This window comes from Coloeus monedula, assembly GCF_965178545.1.
Source record: "Coloeus monedula genome assembly, chromosome: 31".
Classification (NCBI taxonomy): Eukaryota; Metazoa; Chordata; class Aves; order Passeriformes; family Corvidae; genus Coloeus; species Coloeus monedula.
Window position 1 is genome coordinate 206,004 of NC_138811.1, and position 14,664 is coordinate 220,667.

The 14,664-nt window shown below is 70.1% G+C and overlaps 4 protein-coding genes across 6 annotated transcripts; 2 read left to right on the forward strand and 2 right to left on the reverse strand.

Annotated features, from left to right (window-relative positions):
• Nucleotides 1–3: 3 nt before the first annotated feature.
• On the forward strand, nt 4–6,892 carry BEST2 (bestrophin 2; the record flags this gene model as incomplete). Its single annotated transcript, XM_082299316.1, has 17 exons — nt 4–155; nt 334–428; nt 659–892; nt 1,420–1,574; nt 1,945–2,022; nt 2,249–2,401; nt 2,496–2,576; nt 2,668–2,819; nt 3,129–3,314; nt 3,928–4,212; nt 4,321–4,534; nt 4,874–5,275; nt 5,701–5,872; nt 6,068–6,212; nt 6,335–6,430; nt 6,516–6,592; nt 6,674–6,892. The coding sequence occupies 17 exons, from the start codon at nt 4–6 to the stop codon at nt 6,823–6,825; spliced, it is 2,829 nt and encodes a 942-aa protein (XP_082155442.1). The 3' UTR covers nt 6,826–6,892.
• TIMM29 (translocase of inner mitochondrial membrane 29) lies at nt 3,701–5,203 on the reverse strand (the record flags this gene model as incomplete). The annotated part of the gene is made up of 2 exons (XM_082299273.1): nt 3,701–4,571; nt 4,993–5,203. The coding sequence occupies 2 exons, from the start codon at nt 5,201–5,203 to the stop codon at nt 3,964–3,966; spliced, it is 819 nt and encodes a 272-aa protein (XP_082155399.1). The 3' UTR covers nt 3,701–3,963.
• On the reverse strand, nt 6,873–10,851 carry KEAP1 (kelch like ECH associated protein 1). Its single transcript, XM_082299272.1, has 6 exons — nt 10,726–10,851; nt 9,410–10,028; nt 8,563–9,242; nt 8,127–8,332; nt 7,551–7,727; nt 6,873–7,336 (listed from the first exon to the last, which is right to left on the reverse strand). The coding sequence occupies exons 2-6, from the start codon at nt 9,968–9,970 to the stop codon at nt 7,143–7,145; spliced, it is 1,818 nt and encodes a 605-aa protein (XP_082155398.1). The 5' UTR covers nt 9,971–10,028; nt 10,726–10,851; the 3' UTR covers nt 6,873–7,142.
• A 406-nt stretch (nt 10,852–11,257) lies between these two features.
• On the forward strand, nt 11,258–14,545 carry ATG4D (autophagy related 4D cysteine peptidase). Of its 3 annotated transcripts, XM_082299351.1 has the most exons (10): nt 11,258–11,417; nt 11,779–11,862; nt 12,068–12,241; nt 12,392–12,932; nt 13,026–13,090; nt 13,237–13,463; nt 13,561–13,639; nt 13,722–13,798; nt 13,893–14,009; nt 14,080–14,545. In XM_082299351.1, the coding sequence occupies exons 1-10, from the start codon at nt 11,279–11,281 to the stop codon at nt 14,242–14,244; spliced, it is 1,668 nt and encodes a 555-aa protein (XP_082155477.1). In that variant the 5' UTR covers nt 11,258–11,278; the 3' UTR covers nt 14,245–14,545. The 3 variants fall into 3 exon arrangements, with proteins under 3 accessions (XP_082155477.1, XP_082155476.1, XP_082155478.1); XM_082299350.1 differs by having other exon boundaries at nt 12,068–12,932; XM_082299352.1 differs by lacking the exon at nt 13,026–13,090 and having other exon boundaries at nt 12,372–12,932.
• The last annotated feature ends 119 nt before the right edge of the window (nt 14,546–14,664 follow it).

Here is a 14,664-nt window from a genome sequence, read left to right on the forward strand (position 1 = left end):
GCCATGACGGTGACCTACACGTCGCGCGTGGCCACGGCGCGGTTCGGGGGCTTCTCGCAGCTGCTGCTGCTGTGGCGGGGGAGCATCTACAAACTCCTGTACCGAGAGCTGCTGCTCTTCCTCGCCGCCTACCTGGGGCTCAGCCTGGCCTACCGGTGCGGGGACACGGAGGGGACATGGGGGGACACGGGAGGACACGGGGGGACATGGATGGTACATGGTAGGGACACGGGGGTGACACCGGGGGGGTCCCTGAGCCATCGGGGGCCGGGGCCGATGGCAGAGCCAGTGTCCCCTCGCGGGGCCAGTGACAAGGCCAGTGTCCCCTGGCAGGTTCCTGCTGTCGGAGGCGCAGCGGCGCCTCTTCGAGAAGCTGGTGCTGTACTGTGACAAATCGGCCAACCTCATCCCTGTGTCCTTCGTGCTTGGTGAGACCCCCGAAACCCCCCGGGACCCCCAGCACTCCCCAGTGTCCCCACAGAGCCACCAACCTCATCCCCGTGTCCTTTGTGCTCGGCGAGACCCCCCTGAATCACCCCGGGACTCCAAGAGCGGCCCCCAGCACCCCCCGGGACCCCCAGGCTCCCCCCACGACCTCCCACTCCCCCCCAGCACCCCCTCCCAGTGCACCCAGTGCCCCCAGTATCCCCGTCTGCAGGGTTCTACGTGGCGCTGGTGCTGGAGCGCTGGTGGGGGCAGTTCCGGACGGTGCCGGCGCCAGACGGGCTGATGGTGGCCGTGGCCGGCAGCGTCCACGGCGCGGACGCCCGGGGCCGGCTGCTGCGCCGGACGCTGCTGCGCTACGGCAGCCTGGCCGCGCTGCTGGTGCTGCGGGCGGTCAGCACCCCCGTGTACAAGCGCTTCCCCACCACTGACCACCTGGTGCAGGCCGGTGAGTGACCGCTGGCGTCACCAGGATGCCACTGGGGTGGGGCACTGGGAGGGTTGGGGCGGCCACGGTGGCCTTGGCACCTTGCTCACCGCTGACCACGCGGTGCAGGCCAGTGAGTGACCAGTGATGTCACCAGGATGTCGCTGCGATGTCACCTAAGGGAGTGACGTCAGCACGGGGGTGACATCACAGCGGTGATGTCGTCGCTGGGGGTGTGACATCATCACAAGGATGTCACAGGCTCAGCCATCACCTTCCCCCGACCGCTGTGACATCAGCGGGGCCACCTGATGTCACCGGGCACCACGGGGGTGGTGTTGAGGGGCTGCTGGGTGACGTCACGGGGCGGGGTGACGTCACGGGGCGGGGGTGACGTCATGGCTTTGGGGGTGAAATCAGGGGTGTCCCAATGGCTGCGGGGGAGGGGTGATGTCACTATTTCAGGGGTGTCATTGTGGGCTTGGGGGGACACCCTGGGTCCGGGGTCACACCCGGGGTCCGGGGGTGACGCCGGGGGGTCCCTGCAGGGTTCCTGACGCGCGAGGAGCGGCGCAGGCTCGAGGGGCTGCGCTCGCCCTACAACAAGTTCTGGGTGCCCTGCGCGTGGTTCGGGGCGCTGGCGGGGCAGGCGCGGCGCGAGGGGCGCGTCAGGGACGACTGTGCCCTCAAACTGCTCATGGAGGTACCCCCGAAACCCCCCCGGCAGCGCCCCCGACACTGCTGAGGCCCCCTAAACCCCCCAAGTGCCCCTAAACACCCCTGAGCCTCCCCACTTTTCCCCCAGATCCCCCTGAGTCCTCCCAACCCTCCCACCACTCCCCAGGACCCCCTGAGAACCCCCCAAACCCCTCGGACCAATCTCGGGACCCTCATGACCCCCCCACCTTCCAGCGCCCCCCCCCCAGACCCCCGACAACGCCCGGGGACCCCCCTGATGCCCCCGACGCGCCCTGGGACCCCTTGAGCTGCCCCCAGCCCCCACTGAGCATTCCCAAACCTCCTGACACTTTCTGGGGATCCCTCTTTGACGTCCCCCCGGTGCCCCCCCCCAGGAGCTGAACCGGTTCCGGGCTCACTGCAGCCTCCTGTTCCACTACGACTGGATCAGCGTCCCGCTGGTTTACACCCAGGTGGGCACTGGGAGCACTGGGAGCACTGGGGGGCTCTGGGAGGGCTGAGATGGGGGGCAGGGGACACTGGGCAGGGCTGGGGGGACACGGGGGGGTTGCAAGGGACACAGGGTGACACAGGCGGGGGCGTGAGGGTGGGAGGGGGCACGGGGGGGACAGGAGGGGACAGGACAGAGGGGCGCGGGGGGGACACGGAAGGTCCCCAGCGCCGCCGGTGTCCCCGCAGGTGGTGACCATCGCCGTGTACACCTTCTTCCTCACCTGCCTGATCGGGCGGCAGTTCCTGGACCCCGCCCAGGGCTACGCGGGCCACGAGCTGGACCTGGGGGTCCCCGTGTTCACCCTGCTGCAGTTCTTCTTCTACGTGGGGTGGCTCAAGGTGGGCGGGGAGGGGCAGAAACGGGGGGCTCGGGGACACCGGGGGGGGCTCGGGGACACCTGCGAGCGCTGGCGACACGGTGGCCCCGCCGCAGGTGGCGGAGCAGCTCATTAACCCCTTCGGGGAGGACGACGACGACTTCGAGACCAACACCCTGATCGACCGCAACTTCCAGGTGGGGACGGGGAGAGGGGTGACCGCTTGTCCGGGGGTGTGGCCGGCTGACCGGAGGGTGGCCGGGTGACCAGGCGGGTGGCCGGCCGCAGGTGTCGATGCTGGCGGTGGATGAGCTGTACGGGGAGGTGCCGGCGCTGGAGCGGGATCGTTACTGGGACGCCGCCAGTCCCCAGGCGCCCTACACGGCCGCGGCCGCGCCCCCGCGCCACCCCACCTTCCAGGGGTCCGCCTTCGACGTGACGTGAGTGGCGCCCCAAATTCCCCCCATCCTCCGGGAGCCTCCCAAAATCCCGGGATCCCCTCGAACGCCCACTCTGGGATCCCCCCAGCGCGGGACCTCAACATCCTGGGAACTCCCAAACCCCAGGAAACCCAAAGCCCCCAGGAATCCCCCACCCTGGGACCCCCCAGACCTTCTGAGTCTCCCCCCGGGTGACCCCAAAATTGGGAATTGGGGAGGTTGGGGCAAGCCCGGGTGTCTGGGGGGTTTCTGGGGTTCCCTGGGGAGGGCTTTTAGGGGATTTTTGGGGTAACCCTCCTCCCCCCGCAGCCTGGCCAAGGAGGAGATGCAGTTCCAGCCGCTGGAGGACATCGGGGACCCCCTGGGGGCCCCCCCGGACCCCGCCCCGCGGGTCCCCCCCGGCCCCCGCCGCCTGTCCCTGCTGCGCCGCAAGAGCAGCTCCGAGGGGGGGGGTGGCCCCGAGCCCCCCCCGGGGGACGGGGACCCCCAGGACCGGTGGCTGCTGCACCCCAGCGCCGAGCACGCGGTTTAACGGGGGGACCCCAAAACCTGCGGCCGAACCCCGTCCGAGCCCCGCCAATAAAGATCCAGAGGATTTGCCGGGAAATGATTGAATTGTGGGGGCGGGACCCGAATTCGGGCCGCGGCCTCCTGGACGGGAACGGGAACGAGGGATTGGATTTAGCATGGGAAGGAAATCCCAGAAACCTCCGAAATTCCACCTCCAAAGATCCTACCTCCAAATTCCTACATCCAAAATCCCACCTCCAGAATTCCACATCCAAATTTCCAGCCCCGAAATCCCACCTCCAGAATTCCACATCCAAATTTCCAGCCCCGAAATCCCACCTCCAGAATTCCACATCCAAATTTGCGCATCCCGAATTCCACCTCCGAAACTCCCGCCCGTGGCTCTGCGATGTCACCGCTCGCGCCCACGTCCCGGGTTGTTTTTTTTTTTATTTTTTGGGGGGACAAACGCCCCCCGGAATTATCCCGCCGACTTCAGGAACCCTCCGAGCAAAACTCCGAGCCACAACCAAGCTTTTATGGGTTCGACGAGCCGGGAGCGGGGGGGGAGGATCACAGCCGCCCCTTTTCACCGCAGCCCCGAGCCCCACCGGCCGGAGCTCCCTCCCGCCGCTCACCCCACCCCATCCCCGCCGATCTCCGCCTCGCTCAGCACCACGGGCCGCAGCCGCTCCCGGTGGAGCCGCTCGTTGCGCTCCGAGCGCAGGTCGCGGGGGTCGAGGCGGCGCAGCGGCTCCGGGAGGTGCCGGAATTCCTCCTCGTTGACATCGCAGTCGCGCAGCGCCCGCTCCAGCAGCCACCAGCGCCCCAGGAACCCCACGTCCAGCAGCAGCGCCCCGAAATCGCGGGGCCGCGGCCGCAGGTGCGGGCACAGCGCCGAGTAGAGCGCGGGGTCGCTGCCGTGCGGGGACGCCCCGGCCACGGCCACCAGCCCCAGGCTGCGGACGCGGATCCGGCCGCGCTCCCGCAGCCGCAGCAGCCGCAGGACGTGGCGCTCGGCGCGGGGGCTGCGGGAGCCCGGCGGGAGCTGCCCCAGCGTCGCCCCCGCCGCCACCGCCGCGCATTCCAGCGACTCCAGGTCCGGCACGGAGCTGGCCAAGGCGGCCGAGACGCCCAAGACGCCCAGGGCGGCCGCGGTGGCCGCGGGACGGCGCCGGGCTCCGGCCGCGGCTTCGCGGAGAGAGGTGGAATAATCCTGGAGCAGCGCCCGGCACCAGCGGCCTGCGGGAATTGGGGAGGGGGGTCAGCGCCGGGGGGAGACCCCCGGGAAAGGGGAACGTCCCCTTTGGGGTGTGCGGGATCCACAGGAAAGGCACGGTTTGGGCTGGGCTGGGACACAGCGGGAGAGAGGGAGGGGCTGGGGAGACCCCCGAGACCCCCCAGACCCCCCGAGACCACCTTTTGGTAGACGCCCCAAATGAGAGGTTTTGGGGACCCCCTCGGGTCGTAGGTTACCCCAACCTCCCCCCCCCCCCAAACCCCTCTAAGGGTCCAGGGGCACCCCCAGACCCCTCTTTTGGTAGGAGTTGGGACCCCCCCGGGAAAACCCCAACCGGAGTCCCCCGGACCCGCCCCCCGCGAGGGCCCGGTCCCTCTCCCCCGAGGTTCCCGTCGCCCTGAGCCCCTGCGGGACCCCCCTCACCGAGGCGGCTGTCCCCCAGACGCCCCCAGAGTCCGCGGCTCTCCCCGCCCGCCGCCGCCGCCGCCGCCGCCATCACCGGAGGCGGCTCCGCGCCGGGACGCAGCGGAGCGGGGGAACCAAAGCGGCGGGGCTGCGGGGCGGGCGGGACGCGGACGGGGTCACGCAGGACGGGCGGAACCATCGCGGCGCGCGGGGGAGCGCGGCTGCGCATGCGCGGAGCGGCCCCGCCCGGTTCAAACGCAGCGCGCGGAACGGAGCCCCGCGACAAAGAGAGGAAAAAATGGTAAAGGGGGAAAAAATGAGCCCGGGAACGGGGAGGGAGGGAGGGGAGGTGCCCCCCGGTGGTGGGGAGGGGGGGATTAACGCGATCCCGGAGTCCAGGGGTCCCCGTGTCACGCAGAGCCACCCCCACCCCTTCAGGCCGCTGAGCCCCCCCCAACCGGGGCCTTTCCCCACCCAAACCTCGGGGCTGCCCCTCGCCCCCTCCCCCGGTACTTCGGGGACCCCCCCCAGTCCGGGTGCTCCCCTTTCCCTGTCACCCCCTCGTTCCATTTCCCCCCCATTCCCCAGCGCCGCACCCACCTCTCCTCCCGTTATCCCGTCTCCTTACGAGAACATCCTTTAAAGGCCCGTTTCGATTTTACAGCACCGAATCCCGGTGCCCTCATCCCTCGTTTTTTCTCCATTCCGCGTCTCCCCCGTCCCCAGGGCACCGCGGACGCCGCCCCGCTGGAGGAGCTGGAGGAGCTGAGCCAGGAGCTGCTGCGGGAGCTGAGCTCGGGCTGCACCGAGGAGCTGCTGCGCCGCGGCCTCGAGCGCCGGGAGCGCCTGGAAACACGGCTGCTGGAGACACAGGGCAAGGCCCGGGACATTGCCAAGGGTGGGTGACCCCAAAACGTCCCCATTGCACCCCAAAACACCCCCCAGCAACACCCAAACACCCCCCAGTGACACCTGAACACCCCCCAGTGACACCCGACCCCCTCCCCACTGCACATCTTCACTGCCTCCCAAACCCCTCGCTGCCCCCTCGTCCCAGGTGACCCCCCCCCAGCTGACCCTCGCTGCCCCCCAGATCTGGCCGAGGCCGAGGCCAAGGTGTTCCAGCGCCTCCAGGACGTCCAGGCCGATGTCCAGCGGCTCCGGGGCCGCAGCCAGGAGCTGGACATGGAGCTGGAGCGGGCGCGGGGGACGCTGAGTGGCGCCAAGGACAAAACCCAATATCCTGAGGGGGTCCTGGGGCGGCAGGGCGTGGGGATCCCTCGAGATTCAATGTCTCTGGGGGAGGATTTGGGGTCCTGGGGGGCTTTTTGGGCGCGGTGTTTCCCTTGACCCCCCGCACGGCGCTGCGCCTGGCGCTGGAGGAGCTGCAGGAGCAGCTGAGGCAGCTGGAGCAGCACAAGGAGGACAAGGAGGACCCCAGCCTTCCTCCCGATGCGTGAGTGGGGACGGGGACCCCCAGACCCACCCCCTGGGACCCCTAAAACCCCCGCTGAGACCCCAAATGCCTCCCCTGACCCCAGGTACGTGGCGCAGGTGTACTACGAGATCAGCAGGATCGACTGGGATTGCAGCGCGGAGCCGGGGCGGATCAGGGGCAGTGAGTGACCCCTAAAACACCCCCAAAACACCCCTGGGACCCCCTCCCAGCCTGTGACCCGCCGGGTTTTGCCCCCCACAGTTCACTACGGCCCCGACATCGCCGTGCCCCTGGACATGGATGAGGAGCAGCACTCGGGGACCTTCATCAGCGATTACCTGTGGGGCCTCGTGCCCACCGAGTGGAGACCCCGGAGACCCCCAGTGCTCCCCAGGGAGCCCCTGTCACCCTGAAACGCCCCCACCAATCCTGGCAGAGCCCCGGAGAGCCTCCCTCCCCATTAAATCACAAATCGCTTTATTCTCGCTCCAACGGCAGCTGGGAATCACCAGAACGGCCCCAAAACCTGGGCCGAAGGTGGGGGAATCGGGGAGGGCACCGCAGCAAAAGTCCTGTGAGGTTTTGGGGGGGGTCTCGGTGACATCTGCACCCCTCGTGCCCCTCAATCCGCCGCCGGCGGGGGATGGATTTGGGGGGGTTGGGCAAACTCCGGAATTCCGGGCGTGGGGCTGCGCCCAGAGCCCCCCCGGCCCCCCCGGCGGCGCCGGGGTCAGCAGGGCCCGCCTGGGGGGGGCTCCTCGGGGGGCGGCTCCTCGGGGGGGGGCTCGGGGTGACAGGGCTCCATGGTGACGGCCACCCCCAGCCCGCTGCGCCCCGAGGGCATCGGGGTCACCTCGGTCCAGGCATCGGCCTCGGGGTCGTAGCACTCCACCGACTCCAGGAACGAGTGGCCATCGTAGCCCCCTGCCAGCGGGGAACCGGGTCAGGCTGGACCCCCCCAGAAAGCCCCAGAGACCCCTCAGACTTCCAGAAACCCCCCCCAAGTCCCAAAGACCCCAAGGAGCAGCAGGAACCCCAGACAGACCCCAGGACCCTTCCTAGAGTCCCAGAGAGACGCCAGGAGTCCCCTAAAAAACCCCCAGGACCCCTCAGCGGCCCCCCAGCCCCCTGCCCGTACCCAGGACGTAGATCCTGCCCCGGAAGGCTGTGACCCCCAGGGCGCTCCGGCGGTGTCCCATGGGAGCCACGAAGCTCCAGGTCTCGGTGTCCACCTCGAAGCGCTCGGCGCTGCTGAGCTGCTGCGTCCCATCGTAGCCCCCCATGGCATAGAGGCAGTTCCCGAGGGCGCAGACCCCTGGGGGGGAGCAACAGGGGGGCTCAGAGACCCCCAAAAACCGACAGAGCACCCTTGGAAACCCCCAGAGAGTCCCAAAAATAACCCAAAACCAGAGAGGCACCCCCAAAACCCTGCCCTGACACAGAGAGCGCCTGAGGGCGCAGACCCCTGGGGGGGAATATGGGGGTCAGACAGCCCCAAACCCCACTGGGACCCCTCCAGGACCTCCCAAAATCCTCCAGATCTCCCCCAAACCTCTCTAAATCCCCCCAGCCCCACCTGGCCGGTGACCACAGCAGGGACGGCGTTCTAGGAGTACCTCTGCAGGTGGGTTCAGGCCCCCCCCTCCCCCCCCCAAAAACCCCTCTGAGACCCCTCTAAGCCCCTCCGGCACCCCCTGACCGCCCCCAGCCCCACCTGCGCCGCTGCGGACGGTGGCCATGGGGGGGATGGGCTGCCAGCTGTCCCTCTCGGGGTGGTACCGCTCGGCCGAGCGCAGCCGGGCGCTGCCGTCGAAGCCCCCGACGGCATAAAGGAGCCGGTTCAGCACCGCCACCCCCACCCCGATGCGCCGCGTCCCCATCGGCGCCACCAGCGCCCACTCGTCCCGCTCGGGCTCGTACCTGGGGGGCACAACGGGGTCAGACCCCCAGGAACCCCCAAAAGGAACACAAACCCCTCTGTCAGACCCCCACGGACCCCCAAAGGGGTTCAGCCTCCCTCCCCCCCCGTTGGATCCACCATGTGGCTCCTCCCCAGACCCATTTACACCCCCAGCCCCACATTTACCCCCCAGCCCCTTTTTACACCCCCAGCCCCCCATTCCCGCCCCACCCCCGCGCCCCTCACCCACCTCTCCACCGAGCAGTGGTGGGTGCAGCCGTGGGACCCCCCCACGGCGTAGATGAGGCCGTCGATGACGCCCACCCCGATGCGGTTGCGGGGGACGCTCATGGGGGCGCAGGGCGACCACCGCCCGCTGACGGGGTTGTAGCAGTCCACGGCCGCCGAGTCCGTGTTGCCCTCGGGCGAGTTGTTCCTGCCCCCCACGGCGTAGAACAGCCCCCCCACGGCACAGCCCCCCAGCCCCGAGCGCGGCGTCTCCAGCGCCGCCAGCCGCACCCAGGAGCCATCCACGGGGTCGAACGCCTCCAGCGTGCTCAGCGAGCGCCGCAGGTACCCGCCGGCCGCGTAGATCAGCTGCCGCACCTTGGGGGTCCTGCCGGGGGGGTCCCGCGAGGGCTTGTGCAGGGCCAGGTCGCGGAAGACGCGGGCCAGGTAGCGCAGGGCGTCGCGGCCGAGGTCGTGGCGGCGGCGGAGCTGCGCCCGCAGGAAGCGCGGGGTGAGCGCGTGGCAGCGCACGGCGCGCAGCAGCGCCGGCAGGAACGGCGCCCGCGCCCCCCGGTCCTGCTGCACCCAGGCCACGCACGCCTGGAACACCTCGGACTCGCAGCGCACGTTCAGCTCGTCCCGGCTGACCAGCGTGGCCAGCTGGCAGTGGGACAGCGACAGGAACTCCTCCTGCTTGGAGACCTGCGGGGAAAAGGGGGGAAAAGCTGAGGGAAACTCCGGCAAACAGCTAAAAACCGACGCCCCGAGGACAGGAACTCCTCCTGCACGGAGCTCACAGCTCGAGGCCGCTCAGGTGCTCGCCGTTGGTCCCCAGATTCCTGGCGAGCCCCCCGGCCCCCCCTCCTCACCTCAGCGAAGTTCATGTAGATGTACTCGCGGGCCTTCTGCTGCAGCTCCAGGCAGCCCAGGCGCTCGGCCAGCGCGGCGATGCCGATGGCGTTGCTGGGGTGCAGCTGCCCGCCCAGGAAGGCGCAGCACGCCCTGACCACGGCGTCCACCTGGTACATGAGGGCCCCGTGCAGCAGCGGCAGCACGCAGCGCTCGCCCACGGCCACGGCCGCCGTGTAGGCGAACTCCACCAGGCGCTCCATGGCCCGCGGGTGGACGCCCTCGATGGGCACCTCGGCCAGGCCTCGCTCGCGCAGCCCGGCCGTGAACATGGCGCGGAACACGGGGCTGGCGGCCGCCAGCACCACGCGGTGCGCCCGCAGCTCGGTGGCCGGCACGTCCCGCCGGTGCCGCACGCGCAGGGTCACGTCGCACAGGTGGCCTTCGAGGCGCAGCTCGTTCATGGCGGCCAGCGCAGCCCCCGGGTGCTCGGACAGCGTGTACCGGGACGGACCCGCCGAGGACGGGGACGGCGTCACCTCGGCCGGACACTCCGGGGGCGGCGGGGACGGGCAGGACATGGTGGGAGAGCAGCCGGGACCCCCCGGGTTGGGGGGGGGTTATGGGGTGATGGAGAGGCTGTGGGGGGGAGAAAATAGGGTTAGAACGGGGGAAACTGAGGCGGGGAAGGTCGGGTGGGGGTCAGGATCTCCCGAGAATGGGGTTGGGGGGGTTAGGGAGGGAGAAAAGTAGGGTTAGAGGGGGGGAAACTGAGGCACGGAGAGTGGGGAGGGGGCACAGCCCCGCCCCCCCGCATCATAGGGATCCTTTGGGGAGGGGTCCGGGGGTCTTTTGGGGGGTGGGGGGTCCGGAGAGACAGAAAAAGGGGCTTGAGGAGGGGCATCAAGAAGGAAAGTGAGGCCCGGGGGGATCCCCAGTGTCCCCCCAATTCACCAACTGGGGTGTCCCGCGCGTATTTTGGGGTGTCCGAGGGTGGATTTTGGGGGTCCCGAGCAGCATTTTTGGGCTGTTTGGGGGGATCTCACGCCCCACGCAGCGGCCCCGCTGCCGGTGCTGTCGCGGGGGGGGGTATTTTGGGGGGTCCCGGGCTTTGTTTTGGGCGTATTTGGGGGTCTCACCGCCTCGTACCGATCCCGGGGTGTCCTGGGGATATTTTAGGGGGCTCGGGGTGGTTGTTTTGGGGGTCCCGGGGCGTATTTTGGGGCTATTTCGGGGGCATTTTGGGGATCTCACCGGTCCGTGCCGGTACCGGGGTGTCGCGGGGGGTATTTTGGGGGTCCCGGGGGGTGTTTTGGGGATATTTTGGGGGTCTCACCGGTCCATGCCGCGGCCCCGGGGCCGGGGGGGCGGGGGTGGGGCCGTGACTAAGCAGCGCGCGGAGCCCCCGCCGCGATAAGAGCCCGGACACGCCCTGTGACGTCAGGGACACGCCCATGGCCACGCCCCTCGCCACAATAAGAGTCCCGGGGGCGGTGGTGGCACCGGGGGTGTCCCTGGGGGGGTCCCCGTGACCCCTCAGCGTCCCTGAGACCTCCCCCGCCCCCGCTGTCACTCACCGTGACTCCCGATGTGGCCCCAAAATGCTCCTACAACCCCCCGCCAGTGCCACCCGGGGCGTTCCTGCGACCCCAAAATGTCCCTGAGACCCCCCCAGTGTCACCTGGGATGTCCCCGGGACCCCCAAAGTGACCCCGAAATGTCTCCGGGGCCTCCCCCGGCCCCCGGGGTCCCCCCGCCAGGCCCCGCCCCCTCGCTCTGGCCACGCCCCCACCGGGCTCGCGCTGCTTTGCCCCGCCCATGCCCTCTGGCCACGCCCCCAGGCCACGCCCCCGCCGGGGCCACGCCCCCCCGCGCGCGCCGCCGCCGCCATGAGCGGGGGGGGCGAGGGACCGGGACCCCCCCCGGGACCGGCACCGGGATCGGCACCGGGACCCCCCCCCGGGGCCGAGCGGGGCGGGCAGCGCGTGCGGGGCCGCGTCCTCGCGGCCTGGAACAGCGTCAAATACGGTGGGAACGGGACACCGGGAGCGGCAGGGCAGCGGGACACCGGCAGAGGGACACCGGCACACCGGGATACGGGAACGGGACACCGGGATACGGGAAGGGGGCGGCACCGGGACACCGGGATACGGGAACGGGACACCGGGATACGGGAAGGGGGCGGCACCGGGACACCGGGATACGGGAACGGGACACCGGGATACGGGAAGGGGGCGGCACCGGGACACCGGGCAGGGGGACGGAGTCCGGGGGTCCTCGGGTCGATGGGATGCCGGTTCCCGGGACCGCGGGGATGGGGCGGGGGTGTCCCGGGGATTTGGGGGTGCCGAGATTTGGGGTTCTCTGTGACCTCCCTTTGCCCCCCCAGGCTGGACGCTGCGGCCGCGGCCCCACTTCAGCCCGCGGGACCCCCTGTACCTGCTGGGCAGGGTCTACGCGCCGGGGAACGGGGGTGAGCGGGACCCCCGGGGGGCTGCGGGGGCTCGGGGGGGCTCGGGGGTCTCCCACTCCTTTTTTATCCCGCACCGAGCGTCAGGCGCGGTCCCAGTGGGATTTCTGCTCCGGATTCCCGGGCCCCCCCGGGGGATTTGAGGGGATTTGAGGGGGTCTGAGGGTGGTCTCGGGGGTCTCCCACACCCTCTTTTCCCTCCCCCCAGAGGAGCTGGCGCGGTTCCGGCGGGATTTCTGCTCCCGCCTGTGGTTCACGTACCGCAGCGGCTTCCCCGCGCTGCCCGGGACCCCTCGGACCACGGACTGCGGCTGGGGCTGCACCCTGCGCAGCGCCCAGATGCTGCTGGGCCAGGGGCTCGTGCTGCACCTGCTGGGCCGGGGTAAGGGACCCCCGAACCCGAGGGAGACCCCCGAACCCGGGGAGAAACCCCCAAACCCGAGGGAGACCCCAAAACCTCCATGGGACCCCAAAACCTTGAGGGGACTCCTCGAGCCCCCCCCCCCCCCCAGTGTCCCCCACTCCCTTCCAGACTGGACGTGGCCGGAGGCGCTGCTGGAACTGGAACCGGGGGGGACCCGGAGGAGCCACGACCCCCCAGGCCAGACACGGGACCCCTCGGGACGGACACGGCCCCCCCGGGATGGCCCGAGGGTTCCCCGGGATGGACATGGATCCCCCAGGCCGGACACCAGATCCCCTGGGTGGACTCGGGACCCCCTGGGATGTACCCAGGACCCCCCAGGACGGATGCGACCCCCCCAGAATGGACAGGGACCGCCTGGGGTGGATACGGGACGCCCCAGGATGGACACGGAGTCCCTCGGGGGGACACGGGACCCCTCGGGACAGGCACGGGACCCCCCGGGGAAGCTCCGGGACCCACCTGGACGGACATGGCCCCCCCCGGGATCCCCCCGGGACGCGGAGCAGCGGCACCGCGCCATCGTGTCCTGGTTCTCCGACCACCCCCGCGCCCCGTTCGGGATCCACCGGCTCGTGGAGCTGGGCCGGGAGTTCGGGAAGAGCGCCGGGGACTGGTTCGGCCCCGCCATCGCCGCGCATCTGCTGCGGTGAGCGGGGCCGGGGGGGCTCGGGGGGACCCGCGTGGGGGTGGGGGGGACACGCCGGGACCCCCCCGGACCCACCGTTCCCGTCCCGCTCAGGGGGGCCGTGGAATCCTGCACGGAGACCCCCGGGCTCGCCGTCTACGTGGCCCAGGACTGCACCGGTACGGGGGGACCCCTCCCCGAATTGGGGGTGTCGGAGGGGATTGAGGGGGTTTTCAGGGGGTTTAGGGTGTTCCTGTGGGGTTGGGGGTGTTCCAGGGGGCTTGGGGGGGCCGGGAATGAGCAGCCCCCCCCCTTTTTTTTGTAGTTTACAAGGAGGACGTGGCTAGGTTGGTGCGGGGCGACCCCGAGGGGGGAACAGCGGGACCGGGAGCGCCGGGACACGGGACACCGGGAACACCGGGAGCCTCGGGACACGGGACACCGGGATCAGGAACGCCAGGAGCGCCGGGGCAGCGCCGCGGCCTCGTCCTGCTGGTACCGGCGCGGTTGGGGGGCGAGAGCCTGAACCCCGTGTACGTGGAGTGTGTCAAGGTGGGTCTGGGGGCGACCGGGGGCGACCCCGGTGTCGGGGAGTCAGTCCCGGCGCCATTCCCGGTGCCACCGCGTGTCCCCCTCCGCGTCCCCGCAGGAGCTGCTCCAGCTCCGCTCCTGCCTCGGCATCATCGGCGGAAAACCGCGGCACTCGCTCTTCTTCCTCGGCTTCCAAGGTGCCGATCCCGCGGGAGGGGGGGTCCCGGGGGGGTCCTTGGGGGTCCCGGGGGTGCTCAACCCCTCCGTGCCCCCGCCCAGGCGATTCCCTGCTCTACCTGGACCCGCACCTCTGCCAGCCCAGCGTGGATACGGCCCGGGAGAAATTCCCGCTCCAGGTGGGTGCACCCCAAAAAGGGGCTCTGGGGGTGTCGGGGGGGGGCTCAGTGATTTGTGACCCCCCAAAAAAAACCCTTTTGCTGCCTCCCCAAGTCTTTCCACTGCTGTTTTCCGCGGAAAATGCCCTTCGGGAAGATGGATCCCAGCTGCACCTTCGGCTTCTATGCCGGCGGGACGGAGCTGGAGCAGCTCTGGGGGGACCTGGCCCGGGTGAGTCCCTTGGGGGGGGAGGGGTTGCGGTGCCCCCCCCTTTTCCCGGTGCTGACCCCCCCTTTTCCAGGTGCTGGCCCCCCCCTCGGCTCCGGAGCGTTATCCCATCTTCACGCTGGCCGAGGGTCACGCTCAGGACCAGGCCCTGGCCACCCCCCCGGGGCCGCCCCCTTCCCTGCCCCGCCGGGGGAAACGCCCCAAAAAACCCAATTCCGACGAGTTCGTTTTCCTCTGAGCCCCCCCGGACCCCCCGAACACTGGATCGGCCCCGGGAGCTGCAGCCGCGGCTCGGGGGGGGCCGCGGGCACCTCCCCCCCTCAAACTGGGGCTGCTTTGGGTCACTACTGCCCCTCCTCCACCCCGGGACCCCCCAGCTCTGGGGAACCCTCACACTCCAGGACCCCCCCAAATTCCCGGGGCCCCCCGAATTCACTGTCAGAGGCTGCTCAGGGTGGGGGGAGGGGGTTATTTATTGCTCCACTCAGGACCCCCCCGGCCACACCCCCCCCCCCCCAAATAAAGAGAACTTGAATCGAGCTCAGCGTCCCCGTGGTTTCCCAGAAGGTTCCACTGCTTTTCCAGGAAGGTTCCAGGAAGGTCCCATTGTTTTCCCGGGGTTTCTGGCGTTTTTCCAGAACTTCTGGCGTTTTTTGAG